A 17,620-nucleotide genomic window follows, 5' to 3' on the forward strand; every position below is an offset into this window, starting at 1 on the left:
CCAACAAAGGGTATATAACAAAGTATTGAGAAACTTTTGTTATTGATCAAATACTTATTTTCCACCATAATTTGCAAATAAATTCATTAAAAATCCTACAATGTGATTTTCTGGATTTTTTTCCCCTCATTTTGTCTGTCATAGTTGTGTACCTATGATGAAAATTACAGGCCTCTCTCATCTTTTTAAGCTGGAGAACATGCACAATTGGTGGCTGACTAAATACTTTTTTGCCCCACTGTATACACGTGCTGTATCAGATTGAGGTTAGATGATGGTTAGATTAGATTATGCTTGATCGTTTTATCAAATCTATTCTATTCCATTTAAAATGTATTCCATTCTCCCCCAGGTAAAGACCACGTGTGTCGCTTTGTTGGGTGCGGCCGCAATGATCGCTTCAACTACGTGGTGATGGAGCTTCAGGGTCGTAACCTGGCCGACCTGCGGCGGAGTATGACGCGGGGCACCTTTACAATCAGCACCACCCTGAGACTGGGACGACAGATACTAGAAGCTATAGAGAGCATCCACTCTGTTGGCTTCCTGCACCGAGACATCAAACCGGTGAGACGGGGTCAGAGGTGTGTGTGTGGGGGGTGGGGGGCGTTTTACCCGCCACACCGGCAGTCATGACCGCAGTAAAATCCTAGGTGACTGTTGAGTCACGGTAATCTCCTCTTATGCACTCAGGAAACATGTGGGTAGTACCCAACTCGCTAACGATCATCAGGTCACTAATGGTCTGGTACTCAGGTCTCTGTTGTCCCTCTAACCACTCTGACATCAATGCAAATACAATTGAAAAATCACGTCAAACACTTATCATCAAAACAGTATGTGCTTTTAAAACTCACCTCACTGTGATTGATCACTTTGAAGAATGAAGTTCAACAACAGGTTGAAACTGAGTGGAAAACGTGGATGTTGTGTTAAAGCCCAACGCAAGGAAATGGACAACGCTTTCGAAGGTGATGATTCATTCAGAACACTCATATGCATATTAGAGCTTATGCGTACGCAATATGCATAGGCATACTGTATATATGATCCCAAGCCCGTTAAAAAATGTAAATAATGATTGTGCTGTTATACAATGCATAGCCTACCGCATATTACACATGGCAGAAAAACATACAAAAAATACTGATTTAAGATTTCGTTGGTACATCATTTATAGGACCTGTTTCAAATTAGATGCTCAACATAGCCACTTAATATGTGCACTCTCGCTCCGGAATGGGAAAAATATCCTTTCTATTTTATTCAGCTATGTTCAATTCTATTCTTGTTACTATAAAATCATATAATATTGTCACGTGCTCCCTCTCTGGCCTTTAGGTCACCAGGCTGCTCGTTAGGGCGCACACCTGTCACCAGCGTTGCGCAGATAATGACACTCACCTGGACTCCATCACCTCCTTGATCACCTGCCCTTTATATCACTCTCTTTTGGTTTCTTCCCCAGTCGTCATTGTTTCTGTTTCATGTCGGTGTGTTGTTTGTGTTTCTTGTTTTGTTCATTTGTTTATTAAATGTATTCACTCCCTGAACTTGCTTCCCGACTCTCAGCGTACATCGGTACAAATATAAAATAATGGCACGGGACTTATACAAATATCTAGTCTGCTAAATGAACAAGCCTACAGCCTATGGCATGGAGCACAGCCAGATAACATACAGTAGGCCAACTCAGATTCTGTTCTTCTGAAATACATTCTCTTCATGTCGTAATGTTTCTTTAGACCTGCCTAGAATAGTTATTGTGATGTTGTATTTTCAAATGATTTAATATGCTTTTTTAAAATGTAGATTTTTCCGGACGGTCTGCATCAGTGGCTTATATGCGGCTTGTATGTGTGGAGGCCTGGAGATGCTAAACATGTTCATGTTAATTAATGGTCCGTTACCATGAGACCGGCAGACTTTTGCATGGCAATAACTGGCTGCCAAAATGTCATGACCGCCACAGCCCTATGAGGGGGTATGACTTTTTGGAAAGAAGAGATGTATATCTGTGTTAGTGAAGAGAATCAGACTGATAGTTGTTATTTAAATCCTTTCTCTCTCTCTCTCTCTTTATCTCACTACCTTCTTCTTTCCCCATCTCTCTCCTAGTCCAACTTTGCCATGGGACGTTTCCCCAGTACCTGTAGGACCTGCTACATGCTGGACTTTGGTCTAGCTCGCCAGTTTACTAACTCCTGCCAAGAGGTCCGACCGGTAAGCGTCTGTGGTGTTGAGTGTGGTTAGACACTGGGGGTCGGTTTTTCCAGACACAGATTAAGCCTAGTGCTAGACTAAAAAGCATGCTTAATGGAGAATCTCAATTGAAATAGCTTCTTTAGTCCAGGACTAGGTTTCTATCTATGTCTGGGAAACTGGCTGTGTCTGTTTGTTGAATGTGTGCTATTGTCATGTAAGATTCTTACTGTGTTAGTCGTCCAGCAGCTTGTGAAGTCTCTCTTTCTCCCCCAGCCACGACCAGTAGCAGGGTTCAGAGGTACAGTCCGCTACGCATCCGTCAATGCACACAAGAACAAGGAGATGGGTCGGCATGACGACCTGTGGTCTCTCTTCTACATGCTGGTGGAGTTCATGGTTGGCCAGTTGCCATGGAGAAAGATCAAAGACAAGGTAAGCATCTAGCTTGAACATTCCATCCTGTACACCAACCAATCAGCAGTCTCTGAAACAATAGTCAGGCTACAGACGTACACGACTCGTAGTGGCAACATTACCTTTAGCTAAACACTAACTTATGTCACAGCTCTGCCTTCACTGTATAGGAATGTACTCGTGCTCCTGTGTGCATAGATAAAAAATAGTTCCACTGTAACATGTGTGAACCCTCCCCAGGAGCATGTAGGGAAGCTGAAGGACACCTATGACCACAGGCTCATGCTGAAACACCTGCCTGCTGAGTTCACTGTCTTCCTGGATCACATCTCTAACCTGGACTACTTCACCAAACCAGACTATCAGGTAACTGTGTGGGCGGGTGGTAACATGACATATCTCTCTCCCTGAGCCTACTGCATGTGTGTGTATACAGTATCTGTATCTTTTAACTGTTTACAACTAAGCACTGTGTTAGTTCCATGTGTGTCAATATACAGGAAGTCACAGTTAGGGCTGTTGCGGTGACCGTATTACCGCCGCGCCGGTGGTCACGAGTCGTGAAGGCAGTCAAATTCCACGTGACCGTTTAGTCACGGTAATTAGGCTTCTCCAAGCTCTGATGCTGCTGGTGATTGTTAGTAGCCTACCAAATGTGGTAACTGTGGCACTCTATTGTCCCTCTAATCACTCTGACATCAATGCAAATGTCTTTGAAAATCGAATCAAACACTTCATGAGCTGATGTAGCGCAACATTTCAATAGGCTATGCAGTTGCGTGAGATAACAGAATGATGGCTTCTACTTAAGAGGATTAGTTTTCTATAGACTAGGCCTACTGTATTTATTTATTTTATTACTTTCCTAATATTAAGCACACTGCTTCTCTTTACAGCAGGAGTATAGCCTTCCTGACTGGCATGAAAATCAACCATGGGGAAAAGCGTCCTCCATTCGCTATTTAAGTGCATAGTCTGATGGGTGACAATATTAGCCCATCACTTGTGAATGATGCCCAGCATAAGAAACAATGTCTTTTCTTGCGACATTTTCGAATCATTGCAACACCTCATGTAGCCTAGCCCGTTGACCTATATGTTTTAATAAGGTTTGTGTCACAACTAAAGTGGATAGAGCCTGAAATACATAAGCAGCGCGTGAGTTTCAAGTTTGGGGAAGATAATTTTCACCATAAAAATGCACCTTCATAATAAAAGCATTACATTCATAATCGCATTTGCGGTCACTTTTGATAATGGTGTTTTCCGCTAATGCAACATTCGCGCTTATAGCCTACTACCGCGTGCGCATTGCTGCGCTTATAATGTGAAGAAATAGCCTAATAGTTGATCAACATTTTAAGTTAAACCTTCTGATCTGTTGCGTCAGCCACATTGCGTAAAAAAGTTTTTTTTTAATGCTAGTGGTTATATTCATTTGGGATCTATCGCATCCCACAGCAGTCCCAGACTATGTTTGGAATATTGATTTCTTGCACAGAATAGAATAGGTCGACCTTTTGTACTATGGGAGATAGTAGATTGACATAGGCGAGTATTTTTGCTGTTCTTTAGGCCTTCTCATCTTGTTGGCAGATGAAAAGTAAATGTGGACAGTTCTTCCAATATCTTCAATATGCACCTCGGAATTGGATAAGGAGCCGAGCAGGTATGTCCCCGATGTGTCGGTCTTCACTTGTAGCCTGTGAGAAAGACCCAATCACACGATGGAGCGCGCAGCACTCAGCGAGAAGGGTACAATGGCCTCTGGCCGCAAAAGGCATGGATTTTTTTAGGGTGCATTACCTCCACACAAAGGGGATGACACCGTGAACTTCTAGGCATTATCAAGTGCTTGTCAAATTGGGAATGAGTGACTGATGTGGTGTGTACAGCCTGGGCAAAAAACAAAGCAGAGCTCATGCCTTTAAAGCAACTTTTTTCAAATCATCATTTGAGTCTCATCATGCAGCCTTACAATGTATTAAAGATCTAAACATATAGCTCAAAGTTTGCAGAACACCTAAATTAAGCGTATAGGAGTACCAATTTATTTGTTAACTGTTCAATACAGAATAGCCACATGTGCGCACTCCCTCAAATCATTTGGAGAAAATATCCTTTATTTTATTCAGCTTTGTTAAATTGTATTCTTCAAACTATAAAATAATGCTACTAAATGAACTAGTGTAGCCCACAGGCATTTGACAAAGCCAGAGAAGGACCTAACATAAGGACAACTCAGAGTATGCTATTCTTTTCTTCTGAAATAGACCACATTTTCTTTATATCATGCTTCTTTAGACCTGTCTAAAATAAATAATGGATTTATTGTGAAGGTTTCAACACTGAAGCATGCATGAGAACACCAGCTGTTCCGGACGACTGTGTGATCATTCTCTCCATAGTCGATGTGAGCAAGACCTTTAAACAGGTCAACATTCACAAAGCCGCGGGGCCACAAGGATTACCAGGACATGTACTCAAAGCATGCGCGGACCAACTGGCAAGTGTCTTTACTGACATTTTCAATGTCTCCCTGGCCGAGTCTGTAATACCTATCTATGTTTCAAACAGACCACCATAGTCCCTGTGCCCAAGGAAGCGAAGGTAACCTGCATAAATGATTACCGCCCCGTAGCACTCATGTCGGTAGCCATGAAGTGCTTTGAAAGGCTGGTCATGGCTCACATCAACACCATCATGCCAGAAACCCTAGACCCACTACAATTCGCATACTGCCCCAACAGCTTCACTGATGATGCAATCTCTACTGCACTCCACACTGCCCTTTCCCACCTGGACAAAAGGAACACCTATTTGAGAATGCTTTTCATTGACTACAGCTCAGCGTTCAACACCATAGTACCCACAAAGCTAAGGACCTGGGACTAAACACCTCCCTGAAGTGGAGCGGGTTGAGAGTTTCAAGTTCCTTGGTGTCCACATCACCAACAAACTATCACGGTCCAAACACACCAAGACAGTTGTGGAGAGGGCATGACAACATCTCCCCTCCCCCCTCTCAAGTGACTGAAAAGATTTGTCATGGGTCCCCAGATCCTCAAAGTTCTACAGCTGAACCATCGAGAGCATCCTGACCGGTTACATCACTGCCTGGTATAGAAACTGCTCGGCATCTGACCCTAATGGCACTACAGAGGGAAGTGGGTTCAGCCCGTACATCACTGGGGCCGAGCTTCCTGACATCCAGGACATATATACTAGGTGGTGTCAGAGGTAGGCCCAGACTCCAGTCAGCCGTCATAGACTGTTCTCTTTGCTACCACACGGCAAACGGTACCGGAGCACCAAGTCTGGGACCAAAAAGCTCCTTAACAGCTTCTACCCCCAAGCCATAAGACTGCTGAACAACTAATCAAATGGCCACCCAGACTATTTACATTTCCCCCCCTTTGTTTTTTACACTGCTGCTACTCGCTGTTTAATATCTATGCATAGTCACTTTACAAATTACCTCGACTAACCTGTACCCCTGCACATTGATTCGGTACTGGTACCCACTGTATTAGAGGTCGACCGATTATGATTTTTCAACACCGATACCGATTATTGGAGGACCAAAATGATACCGATCAATCGGCCAATTTTATTTTAATTTTTTTGTAATAATGACAATTACAACAATACTGAATTAACACTTATTTTCACTTAATATAAAACATCAATAAAATCTATTTAGCCTCAAATAAATAATGAAACATGTTCAATTTGGTTTAAATAATGCAAAAACAAAGTGTTGGAGAAGAAAGTAATATGTGCCATGTAAAAATGTGTGCCATGTAAAATACAGTGCCTTGCGAAAGTATTCGGCCCCCTTGAACTTTGCGACCTTTTGCCACATTTCAGGCTTCAAACATAAAGATATAAAACTGTATTTTTTTTGTGAAGAATCAACAACAAGTGGGACACAATCATGAAGTGGAACGACATTTATTGGATATTTAAAACTTTTTTAACAAATCAAAAACTGAAAAATTGGGCGTGCAAAATTATTCAGCCCCCTTAAGTTAATACTTTGTAGCGCCACATTTTGCTGCGATTTAAAGCTGTTAGTCGCTTGGGGTATGTCTCTATCAGTTTTGCACATTTCCCATTCCTCCTTGCAAAACAGCTCGAGCTCAGTGAGGTTGGATGGAGAGCATTTGTGAACAGCAGTTTTCAGTTCTTTCCACAGATTCTCGATTGGATTTAGGTCTGGACTTTGACTTGGCCATTCTAACACCTGGATATGTTTATTTTTGAACCATTCCATTGTAGATTTTGCTTTATGTTTTGGATCGTTGTCTTGTTGGAAGACAAATCTCCGTCCCAGTCTCAGGTCTTTTGCAGACTCCATCAGGTTTTCTTCCAGAATGGTCCTGTATTTGGCTCCATCCATCTTCCCATCAATTTTAACCATCTTCCCTGTCCCTGCTGAAGAAAAGCAGGCCCAAACCATGATGCTGCCACCACCATGTTTGACAGTGGGGATGGTGTGTTCAGGGTGATGAGCTGTGTTGCTTTTACGCCAAACATAACGTTTTGCATTGTTGCCAAAAGGTTAAATTTTGGTTTCATCTGACCAGAGCATGTTTGGTGTGTCTCCCAGGTGGCTTGTGGCAAACTTTAAATGACACTTTTTATGGATATCTTTAAGAAATGGCTTTCTTCTTGCCACTCTTCCATAAAGGCCAGATTTGTGCAATATACGACTGATTATTGTCCTATGGACAGAGTCTCCCACCTCAGCTGTAGATCTCTGCAGTTCATCCAGAGTGATCATGTGCCTCTTGGCTGCATCTCTGATCAGTCTTCTCCTTGTATGAGCTGAAAGTTTAGAGGGACGGCCAGGTCTTGGTAGATTTGCAGTGGTCTGATACTCCTTCCATTTCAATATTATCGCTTGCACAGTGCTCCTTGGGATGTTTAAAGCTTGGGAAATCTTTTTGTATCCAAATCCGGCTTTAAACTTCGTCACAACAGTATCTCGGACCTGCCTGGTGTGTTCCTTGTTCTTCATGATGCTCTCTGCGCTTTTAACGGACCTCTGAGACTATCACAGTGCAGGTGCATTTATACGGAGACTTGATTACACACAGGTGGATTGTATTTATCATCATTAGTCATTTAGGTCAACATTGGATCATTCAGAGATCCTCACTGAACTTCTGGAGAGAGTTTGCTGCACTGAAAGTAAAGGGGCTGAATAATTTTGCACACCCAATTTTTCAGTTTTTGATTTGTTAAAAAAGTTTGAAATATCCAATAAATGTCGTTCCACTTCATGATTGTGTCCCACTTGTTGTTGATTCTTCACAAAAAAATACAGTTTTATATCTTTATGTTTGAAGCCTGAAATGTGGCAAAAGGTCGCAAAGTTCAAGGTGGCCGAATACTTTCGCAAGGCACTGTATGTGCCATGTAAAAAAGCTAACATTTAAGTTCCTTGCTCAGAACATGAGAACATATGAAAGTTGGTGGTTCCTTTTAACATGAGACTTCAATATTCCAAGGTAAGAGGTTTTAGGTTGTAGTTAATGAAGTATTTATAGGGCTATTTCTCTCTATACGATTTTTATTTCATATACCTTTGACTATTGGATGTTCTTATAGGCACTTTAGTATTGCCAGTGTAACAGTATAGCTTCCGTCCCCCTCCTCGTCCCTACCTGGGCTCGAATCAGGAACACATCGACAACAGCCACACTCGAAGCATCGTTACCCATCGCTCCACAAAAGCCGCGGCCCTTGCAGCGCAAGGGGAATAACTACTCCAAATCTAAAAGCGAGTGACGTTTGAAACAGTATTAGCGCACACCCAGCTAACTAGCTAGCCATTTCACATTGGTTACACCAGCCATTAGGCTGATAGGCTTGAAGTCATAAACAGCGCTGTGCTTGCGAAGAGCTGCTGGCAAAACGCACGAAAGTGCTGTTTGAATGAATGATTACGGGCCTGCTGCAGACTGCTCTATCAAATCAGACTTAATTATAACATAATAACACACAGAAATACGAGCCTTTGGTCATTAATATGATCGAATCTGGAAACTATCATTTCGAAAACAAAACGTTTATTATTTCAGTGAAATACGGAACCGTTCGGTATTTTATCTAACGGGTGGCATCCCTAAGTCTAAATATTCTAGCTACATTGCACAACCTTTAATGTATGTCATAATTACGTAAAATTCTGGCAAACTAGTTCGCAATTAGCCAGGCAGCCCAAACTGTTGCATATACCCTGACTCTGCGTGTAATGAACGCAAGAGAAATGACACAATTTCACCTGGTTAATATTGCCTGCTGAACTGGATTAGCAGTTATAACTAGTGATTATGATTGATTGTTTTTTATAAGATAAGTTTAATGCTAGCTAGCAATTTACCTTGGCTTCTACTGCATTCGTGTAACAGGCAGGTTACTCGCGGAGTGCAATGGTTAGAGCGTTGGACTAGTTAACTGTGCGGTTGCAAGATTGGAACCCCTGAGCCTGACAAGGTGAAAATCTGTCGTTCTGCCCCTGAACAAGGCAGTTAACCCACAGTTCCTAGGCAGTCATTGAAAATAAGAATGTGTTCTTAACTGACTTGCCTAGTTAAATAAAAGGTATAACATTATTATAATTTTTTTTAATAATCAGAAATCGGCGCCCAAAAATACAGATTTCCGATTGTTATGAAAACTTGAAATCGGCCCTAATTAATCGGCCATTCCGATTAATCGGTCGACCTCTACCCTGTATATAGCCTCGTTATTGCTATGTAAATTGATTGTGTTACTCTTTGTTTGATTCAAAACATGTTTTACTTTAGTTTATTTAGTAAATATTTTATTAACTCTATTTCAACTGCGTTGTTGGTTAAGGGCTTGTAAAGTAAGCATTTCACGGTAAGGTCTACACCTGTTGTATTCAGCGCGTTTGACAAATAACATTTGATTTGATTTTTATTTTTAGCCAGCAGATGCTAAATGTGTTTAACGGTCAATTACCGTGAGACTGACAGTTATTTGCTTGACAATCACCGGCTGACTACATTTTGTGACCGCCACAACCCTATTCAGTCAATTGTTGTCTACAGAATAAAGACAGAATAAAGAAGGATTTTTAAGCCTTGAGACAATTGAGACATGGATTGTGTATGTAAAAAATGGAAGTGCCTTTGAACAGGATATGGTAGTAGGTGCCAGGCGCCCCAGTTTATGTCAAGAACTGCAATGCTCCTGGGTTTTTCACACTCAACAGTTTCCTGTGTGTATCAGAAATGGTCCACCACTCAAATGGCATCCAGCCAACTTGACACAGCTCTGGGAAGCATTGGAGTCAACATGGACCAGTATCCCTGTGGGGTGCGCAACTCAATATTAGGAAGTTGTGCCTTATGTTTGGTATACTCAGTGTCTTTTTGCAGAATGACTGATTGTCTACATAATCTTGGATTGTCTTCAAAATGTCATAACAATGAGTGTCTGAATGTCTGATCCCTCTTGGAGTACTAAGTATCAGTCAGCCAGTCAGTCAGTGATGTCGTACAAGTCCTTAGGTATCTCAGGATATGACATCATGTGACTTCCTATTGTTTTGTAGCTGCTGATGTCAGTGTTTGACAACAGTATGAAGACCTACAACGTGGTGGAGAATGACCCGTATGACTGGGAGAGGACTGGGTCTGATGGCACTCTGAGCATCAACGCTACAGCCACCACACCACAGCACCACACACGCCTCACGCCTGCACACATGGGGTAAGAGACTGGGAATCATGGACTAGCTGTTTGAAAGTCCACTGAGGGTTTAGGGGTTTCTTGTTTCACACACTGGTTTAAAAACAACTATCACTTCTTTACAGAATGAATGAATGAATCTACCGGTTGAATGAATGGATGAATCTTCCAGTTGCTGTCAGTTAGTGACACCATAGTAACCTCTACTCTATGATTCCAGAATGGCAAATGCGTCCCTGGTCCCTGGGGACCTGGCGAGGGAGAACACAGATGACGTGCTGCAGGACGAGCAGCTCAGTGACAATGGGGAGAACAACCCTCCTCCAGACCGCCTCCCTGGATCCCCCAGCATGCCCCGGGCCAACCAGGAAGCTGACGTCTGGGAGATGTTGGACCGTGACCGCAACCGCATCAGGACAGCTGTCTGGAAGGTAAACACACACACATGTGAACACACACACGTGAACACACCCACACACACATACACACCAGCACACATGTATACACACACCCATATCCTTTACCACTCCATCCCCTGGTTCCATCCCCACCAGGCAGCCACAGAGGAGGAGCACAGCAACAACCAGGGGGGTCTCCAGAGCCCACACGCCAACCCCAGTCTGGGCTCTCCTGTCCGGGTACACTCGGAGATGGTGGGGGCCTCCGGGCAGGACGGTGGTGGTCCTCTGCTCAGGAAGCTTCGTAACATCCACAGCTTTGAGCTGGACAGGAGGTTGACACTAGAGGCCAAGCCCAGCCCTGAACGCTTCCTGGAGGCATGGTCAGTACCCTTACTAACCCCCTGTATCTCTATGCTTCTACACTATTACTTACAACCAGGAATGGGACTTAGCTGAGAAATAAATATATTAGCACTAGAAAGCTGGGATACTCCTCTTTCTAGTAGCAACCATCAGTACTCTGCTTTCACACAGGAATGCATGTAGAAATCTCTGGGCTTATAAGAACACTTATTTCACTTCACGCGTCAATCCGTTTGAGGAGCAGCCTCTCACTGTGTGACATGTGATATTCTACCTAAACTCTGTATGCCATGGGCTCTCTAACCCACCTCCTGCAGCTACCTAGTGATTCATTTTGGGAAACTAAGTGAAATCTGTTTGGGAACATCGACAGACATGTTTTCCCAACTAAATATATTTTATTAAGCTGTTGACAGCCCCTCTCTCTTTACGCGCTTGGGAAAGGAATGAACAAATTCACTATAGACAAACTACTAAGCCACCCTGCGCAATCCGTGAACCAACATCATCGACTTGGCCTATACGTTCTCTCCCAGACTCATGGATAGAACATTTGGAGCGTAGCATAAGGTAACCAGGCCATCCAGTATGCATAATAACACAGTCCACGCTCAAAGGTGATTACTAGAGTTTTGTTGAATTTTGTATATTAGGCTATTGTATAACAGCACAATTGTTATTTTAATTCAGGCTTGTTTGGGGGGATTGAGTATAAACTCTAAAATGCAATGGGTGTTCTACATGCAACTTCTTAAAGGCTGAGAATGAATCACCACTTTAGTAAGCGTCCATTTCACTGTATCCAATTGGTAGTTACAGTCTTGTCTCATTGCTGTAACTCCCGTACGGACGTGGGAGAGGTGAAGGTCAAGAGCTCTGCGTCCTCTGAAACACAACCCAACCGAGCCGCACTGCTTCTTGACACAATGCCCACTTAACCCGGAAACCAGCCACACCAATGTGTCGCGATGGGACAAGGACATCCCTGCCGGCCAAACCCTCCCCTAATCCGGACGACACTGGACCAATTCTGCGCCGCCCCAGAACCTGGACTCAAACCCAGAATCTCTAGTGGCACAGCTAGCACTGCGATGCAGTGCCTTAGACCACTGCACCACTCGGGAGGCCCTAGATGATAAGTGTTTGTGATTTTCAATTGTATTTGCATTGATGTCAGAGTGGTTAGAGGAACAACAGAGACCTGAGTACCAGACCATTAGTGACCTGATGATCGTTACAGAGTTGGGTACTTCCAATGCATCAGTGCCATTCATGTCAAAGCGCATAGGAGATTACCGTGACTCAAACGGTCACGTGGAATTTGACTGCGGTCATGACTGCAGGTGTGGAGGTAATATGGTCACCACAACAGCCCTACTCCTGTCCTGTCTTCTCTGAATGCCCTGACTGTAAGTCGCTCTGCATAAGAACACCTGCCAAATGACTAACATGTTAATGTCTTTATATCTGTCTGTCTTTCTCTCTCTCCAGCTCAGTGAAGCAGCAGAGTTGTGGGCAGCAGCAGCAGGAGAAGGGGTCTGAGGTGGGCCAGGGTGTGTCTGTACCTGCTGTTGGTGCCACAGCTCTAGGTCGAGCTGGTGGTTCTGACCGAGTCTGGCACTACGACGAGGAGTTCATATCTGGTGGTGGCACCAACGGTAGCTCGCCCAAACCTGTCTCCCCTCACTCCCCTGGCTCCCTGGAGCAAGGCGAGGGGGCACCCAGCAGCGGAGGCTTCGTGGCCCTCAACCTGAGCTCCGGCAGGGGTGAGGTGGACTCCAGGGAGTGGGTGATGGTGGAGAGGCCCAGCGAGTCCCCAGGGACAGGAACTGGGGCAAAGGCTACGACCAGCCCCTCTGAGGAGGAAGAAGAGGACCTGGAGGTAGGGCAGGGGTCAAGGGGGAGCCCAAGTCCTGGTCAGGTCCATGGGGACAGGAATGGGAACCTCCAGGGGACACCAAGGTCCAGGACAGGACCCCCTAGAGTGGACAGGCTGGAGCTGAGTGTGGGACACCCGGGAAGCCTGCCCCCCATCACCCCGACTAGCCCTGCTGAGGGCCTGGCTGAGGGAGTACTCACACAGGTAAGGACCTCATGGACTAGTATTACACAGTTCACTGTAACACACTCCACTATTATATTACATACCTCACTGTAACACACTCCACTATTATATTACACACCTCACTGTAACACACTTCACTATTATATTACATACCTTACTGTAACACACTTCACTATTATATTACATACCTTACTGTAACACACTTCACTATTATATTACATACCTTACTGTAACACACTTCACTTATATTACATACCTTACTGTAACACACTTCACTATTATATTACATACCTTACTGTAACACACTTCACAATTATATTACATACCTCACTGTAACACACTCCGCTATTATATTACATACCTCACTGTAACACACTTCACTATTACATACCTCACTGTAACACACTTCACTATTACATACCTCACTGTAACACACTTCACTATTACATACCTCACTGTAACACACTTCACTATTACATACCTCACTGTAACACACTTCACTATTACATACCTCACTGTAACACACTTCACTATTACATACCTCACTGTAACACACTTCACTATTACATACCTCACTGTAACACACTTCACAATTATATAACATGCCTCACTGTAACACACTTCACAATTATATAACATGCCTCACTTTAACACACTTCACAATTATATAACATGTCTCACTTTAACACATTTCACTATTTTACATACCTCACAGTAATACACTTCACTATTATATTACATACTTCACTGTAACACACTTCACCTTTCTATTACATACTTCACTGTAACACACTTCACCTTTCTATTACATACCTCACTGTAACACACTTCATTATTATATTACATACCTCACTGTAACACACTTCACTGTTATATTATATTACATACCTCACTGTAACATACTTCACTATTATATTATATTACATACCTCACTGTAATACACTTCACTGTTATATTATATTACATACCTCACTGTAACATACTGCAATATTATATTACGTCCCTCACTGTAACACACATCACTATTACATACCTCACTGTAACACACTTCACTATTATATTACATACCTCACTGTAACACACTTCACTATTATATTACATGCTTAACTGTAATACATGCCACTATTAAATACCTCACACAGGTAAAGACATATCATGCAATGTTTACTGAAAGTGTAATACACCTTACACAGAACTAGACACGGTAGGATGCTTCATTCATCTGGGTCAACAGTAGCATCTTGCTGTGGATTGAAGTGAAATGTGATTGTGATCACTAATGTCATGTGAGCTTGTTTCTTTTCTTGTGTGAGCTTGGTAAAACTACAGATACTCCTCAGACAATGGTTTTGTTTGAGAGTGGCTGTTGCTTGAAAGGGCACTTTGATTTGCATTTGATATCATTATTTGCTCTTTATTTACAACTTTCATTTGCTATGTTGATTTTTCTACTCTTGAATTCTTGTCCTGGTTGACCCTTTCACAAACGGTGCTATATGAAGAAATAGATTGTACACTGACTCATGCGATTCCTCTAAGGAGACGTTTTAGATCTCAGGATTCCTCCCACCTCGCCGTCCACTCCCTCAAAGTTTTAAATATATGCTATACTCCTCCTTTCTCACCCCCACCCCAATCTGCCCATTTCCCCCACACTACCCTCTCTCCACACCTTCAACTCTTCCTATTTCTCTCCCCGTACTCTACCTGTTCAAACCATCTCTCCTCTTTCACCACCTTCCCTCTCTTTTCACCCTCCCTCTCATCACCTCTCACTCCACACTTCCTCTCCTCCTCCTCTCCTCTCCCATCCCCCTCTCCCTTCCTTCCTCTGTCCCTCCCTCCTTCCCTCTCCCACCTCCTCCCGTACTCTTAGCTCCCCACCTCTCCTCCGTCCCTGCCTGAGGAGGTTTTGGCCAGGACGTCCAGTCCTCTGCTCCTGCGTTCCCCCAGCCCGCACACCCAGACCCTCCTCACCACCCTGTCGGACCCCCTGCACCAAAGGGACCCTCCTGGAATGAGGCACAGCTATTCAGCCAACCACCAACAGCACCTCCTCCGTCCCACCTCCTGTTCCTCCTGCCACGCCTCCCTACCTCCACCACCTCACCCCGGTTCCGCCCGTAACCAATCGCCCACCGGGCGCAGGAAACTGCCCGCGATCCCGGCGGGTGCCGCCAACAGCAGGTTCCCTTCCGTTATACGCATCACACGTGCCCAACTTCAGCAGGTGATGATCACGCCGCCCACTCCGCCCTGAGGCCACTAACCAATCAGTCGTCTCTATCTTAACCATAACACACCGCCTACCTTCCTCCCTCAGCTATTAGTTTCTTCCTGTCCTTTTTTACAAGTTTTGTTTGGTTGTTCCGTTTGCTTCTTTTTTGTTTCCTTTTGCTGCTAGTGCGTTTGTTTGGCTGTTGTGTTGTTGTGTTGTCATCAGGCAGGCTGCTCTCTCCAGGGAACAGCAGATCAGTGTGATGCAGACTGAGCACGCTCAGATCAATGTGTCCTCGTGTCAAGGGAAGGAATTCGCTCAATTCTATTTCAATTCCTTTTCAATTCAGAATGTAAACGGAAATTGCACTTCCACTTTTCTTGATTGAAAAGCGATGTTGAACATTGGAATTTGAATGTCAGTTTACTTCCTGAATTGACTGAATTGAGCCCAACCTTGCTCAGGGAGCTTTCTGATTGGAGTATGTGTGTTTAGAATGTGGAGCCATGACAACAGGTTACGTGGCAGTAACTTTTGTTTTGGTGATTGTCTCTGTCTTTTGTCCTTTCCTCTTCTCCTGTTCGCTCTCTCTTTTCTAAAAACTCAACCTGACTCTTTCTCTCATTTGTAGTCCCATGCATGGTTGTGTAAATGTTTTTGTTCTTATTGCAGATCTGGGTCAAATACATGTGTCAAATACTTGAGGGGTACTTAGTTTAGCTTTCCAGGTACAATGGAATAGTCCCAAAACTCCAAGTTAAATAAAATACATTATCTGTACTATTTGACCCAGGTCTGTCTTGTTGCTGGTTTGATACTGACTAACAACTTAACTGACATTTCCTTGATCTTAATTCAATCTTTTCACATGATCTCTTACAATGTTGCCATTTGACTAATACTCTCTCTCTCTCTCTCTCCGTCCATCTTTCTCCCTCTCCCCATCGCTCTCTGTAGTTGACAGCTCAGCGGTCCCAGTCAGGCTCAGACAGTGCTCCACATTGCCTCCTGCTGGAGAGACGAGGTGAAGCCGCAGCTGAGGCCAAGCAGCCGCAGGATAATACTGCTACCGCTGATATCCACACCTCCCAGGGCCAGGAGCGCCTGCCCACCCCTAACCATACCTTTACCCAGCCTGGCAGCCAGCCTGCCAGTCCCACCACTCTGGATGACCTCCTGGCAGATACCCTGGTCAACGGAGGAGACACCAACACCCAGACCCATACCAAAGCCCACAGTCCTGTGCCAAGCCGAATGTCTTCTCCTCACTCCCCTCGCTCTCCCGTTTCTCCTAATTCTCCCCGTTCTCATTCTCCACGCTCCCCCCGCTCCCCCCACAGCCCAGTATTAGGGCTAGTCAACGGCCATCTCTCTCCCCCAGCTTACGGCCAGGGGGATGGCAGCAGTGGAGCCTTCCCAGAGCTGAAGGACCATGAGAGTGACCAGCCCCGGCCAGACAGGGGAGATGGGGTGGAGACCAGTGACCCAGCCCCAGCACTAACCCCCTCCTCCCTGCCCTCCGCCCCCCGTAGGGACCCCTCCCGCAGGCTGAGCCGTATCCCTGTCCTGGAACCCTCTAGTCTGCTGGACCTCCTCCCCACTCCTGGCTCTGCCATGGAGAAGCTGCTTCAGAAGAAAGCCCACCACCACCAGGGAGGAGGCCACCACCCAGCCCCCTCTCCCACAGCCTCTCCCTCTCTCTCTCACCGCGGCTCCATGATGGCCTCACTCCCCCGCGGGGAACAGCTGTCCTCCGCCTCGGACCGCTCTGAGACGGCCGATGAGTCATTCCTGGGGTCACGCTCCGACCGCCAGGGGGACGATGCCCCCTCCCTGTCCTCCTCCTCCAGCCCCCTGTCCCGTAAGAGCAGGATCCCTCGCCCTGTTAACCTTCCTAACCCGGCCACAGAGCAGGAGCGAGCTGCACAGTACCTACCACGCCCACCCCCGGGCAAGCCACCCAGTCGCCCTGCAGTGGAGGGCAGGTAATATAACTCTTCATTATTTGTTTTTATTACCTGTCTATGCCATCTGTCATAGTAGCCTGGTCCCAGATCTGTTTGTGCTGCCTTGCCAACTCCTATATGGTAATTGTCATGCTACTGTTTGGACACAAACAGATCTGGGACGAGGCTACTATCATTCAGCTGAATTACTCTCATTTTGCCTTAATGATCTCAATTTACAATGTATATCTAAAGTTACAAACCCATTCTCCATATTCCA

General features: G+C 44.7%; 1 protein-coding gene across 4 annotated transcripts in view; it reads left to right on the forward strand.

Annotated features, from left to right (window-relative positions):
* LOC109894285 (tau-tubulin kinase 2) overlaps positions 1–17,620 on the forward strand; it is a 39,094-nt gene that overhangs the window by 16,073 nt on the left and 5,401 nt on the right. For 2 of the 4 annotated variants that reach the window (XM_031828626.1, XM_020487674.2), the window contains exons 4-13: positions 353–567; positions 2,119–2,223; positions 2,479–2,637; positions 2,860–2,985; positions 10,211–10,368; positions 10,568–10,778; positions 10,902–11,128; positions 12,603–13,194; positions 15,053–15,406; positions 16,352–17,379. In XM_031828626.1, the coding sequence (XP_031684486.1) occupies positions 353–567; positions 2,119–2,223; positions 2,479–2,637; positions 2,860–2,985; positions 10,211–10,368; positions 10,568–10,778; positions 10,902–11,128; positions 12,603–13,194; positions 15,053–15,406; positions 16,352–17,379 (3,175 nt within the window). Of the gene's footprint in view, positions 1–352; positions 568–1,502; positions 1,683–2,118; positions 2,224–2,478; positions 2,638–2,859; positions 2,986–10,210; positions 10,369–10,567; positions 10,779–10,901; positions 11,129–12,602; positions 13,195–15,052; positions 15,407–16,351; positions 17,380–17,620 lie in introns of those variants that run through there. The other 2 variants (XM_031828628.1, XM_020487675.2) reach the window with 2 other exon arrangements.

Source organism: Oncorhynchus kisutch, linkage group LG7 (genome assembly GCF_002021735.2).
Source record: "Oncorhynchus kisutch isolate 150728-3 linkage group LG7, Okis_V2, whole genome shotgun sequence".
Taxonomy (NCBI): domain Eukaryota; kingdom Metazoa; phylum Chordata; class Actinopteri; order Salmoniformes; family Salmonidae; genus Oncorhynchus; species Oncorhynchus kisutch.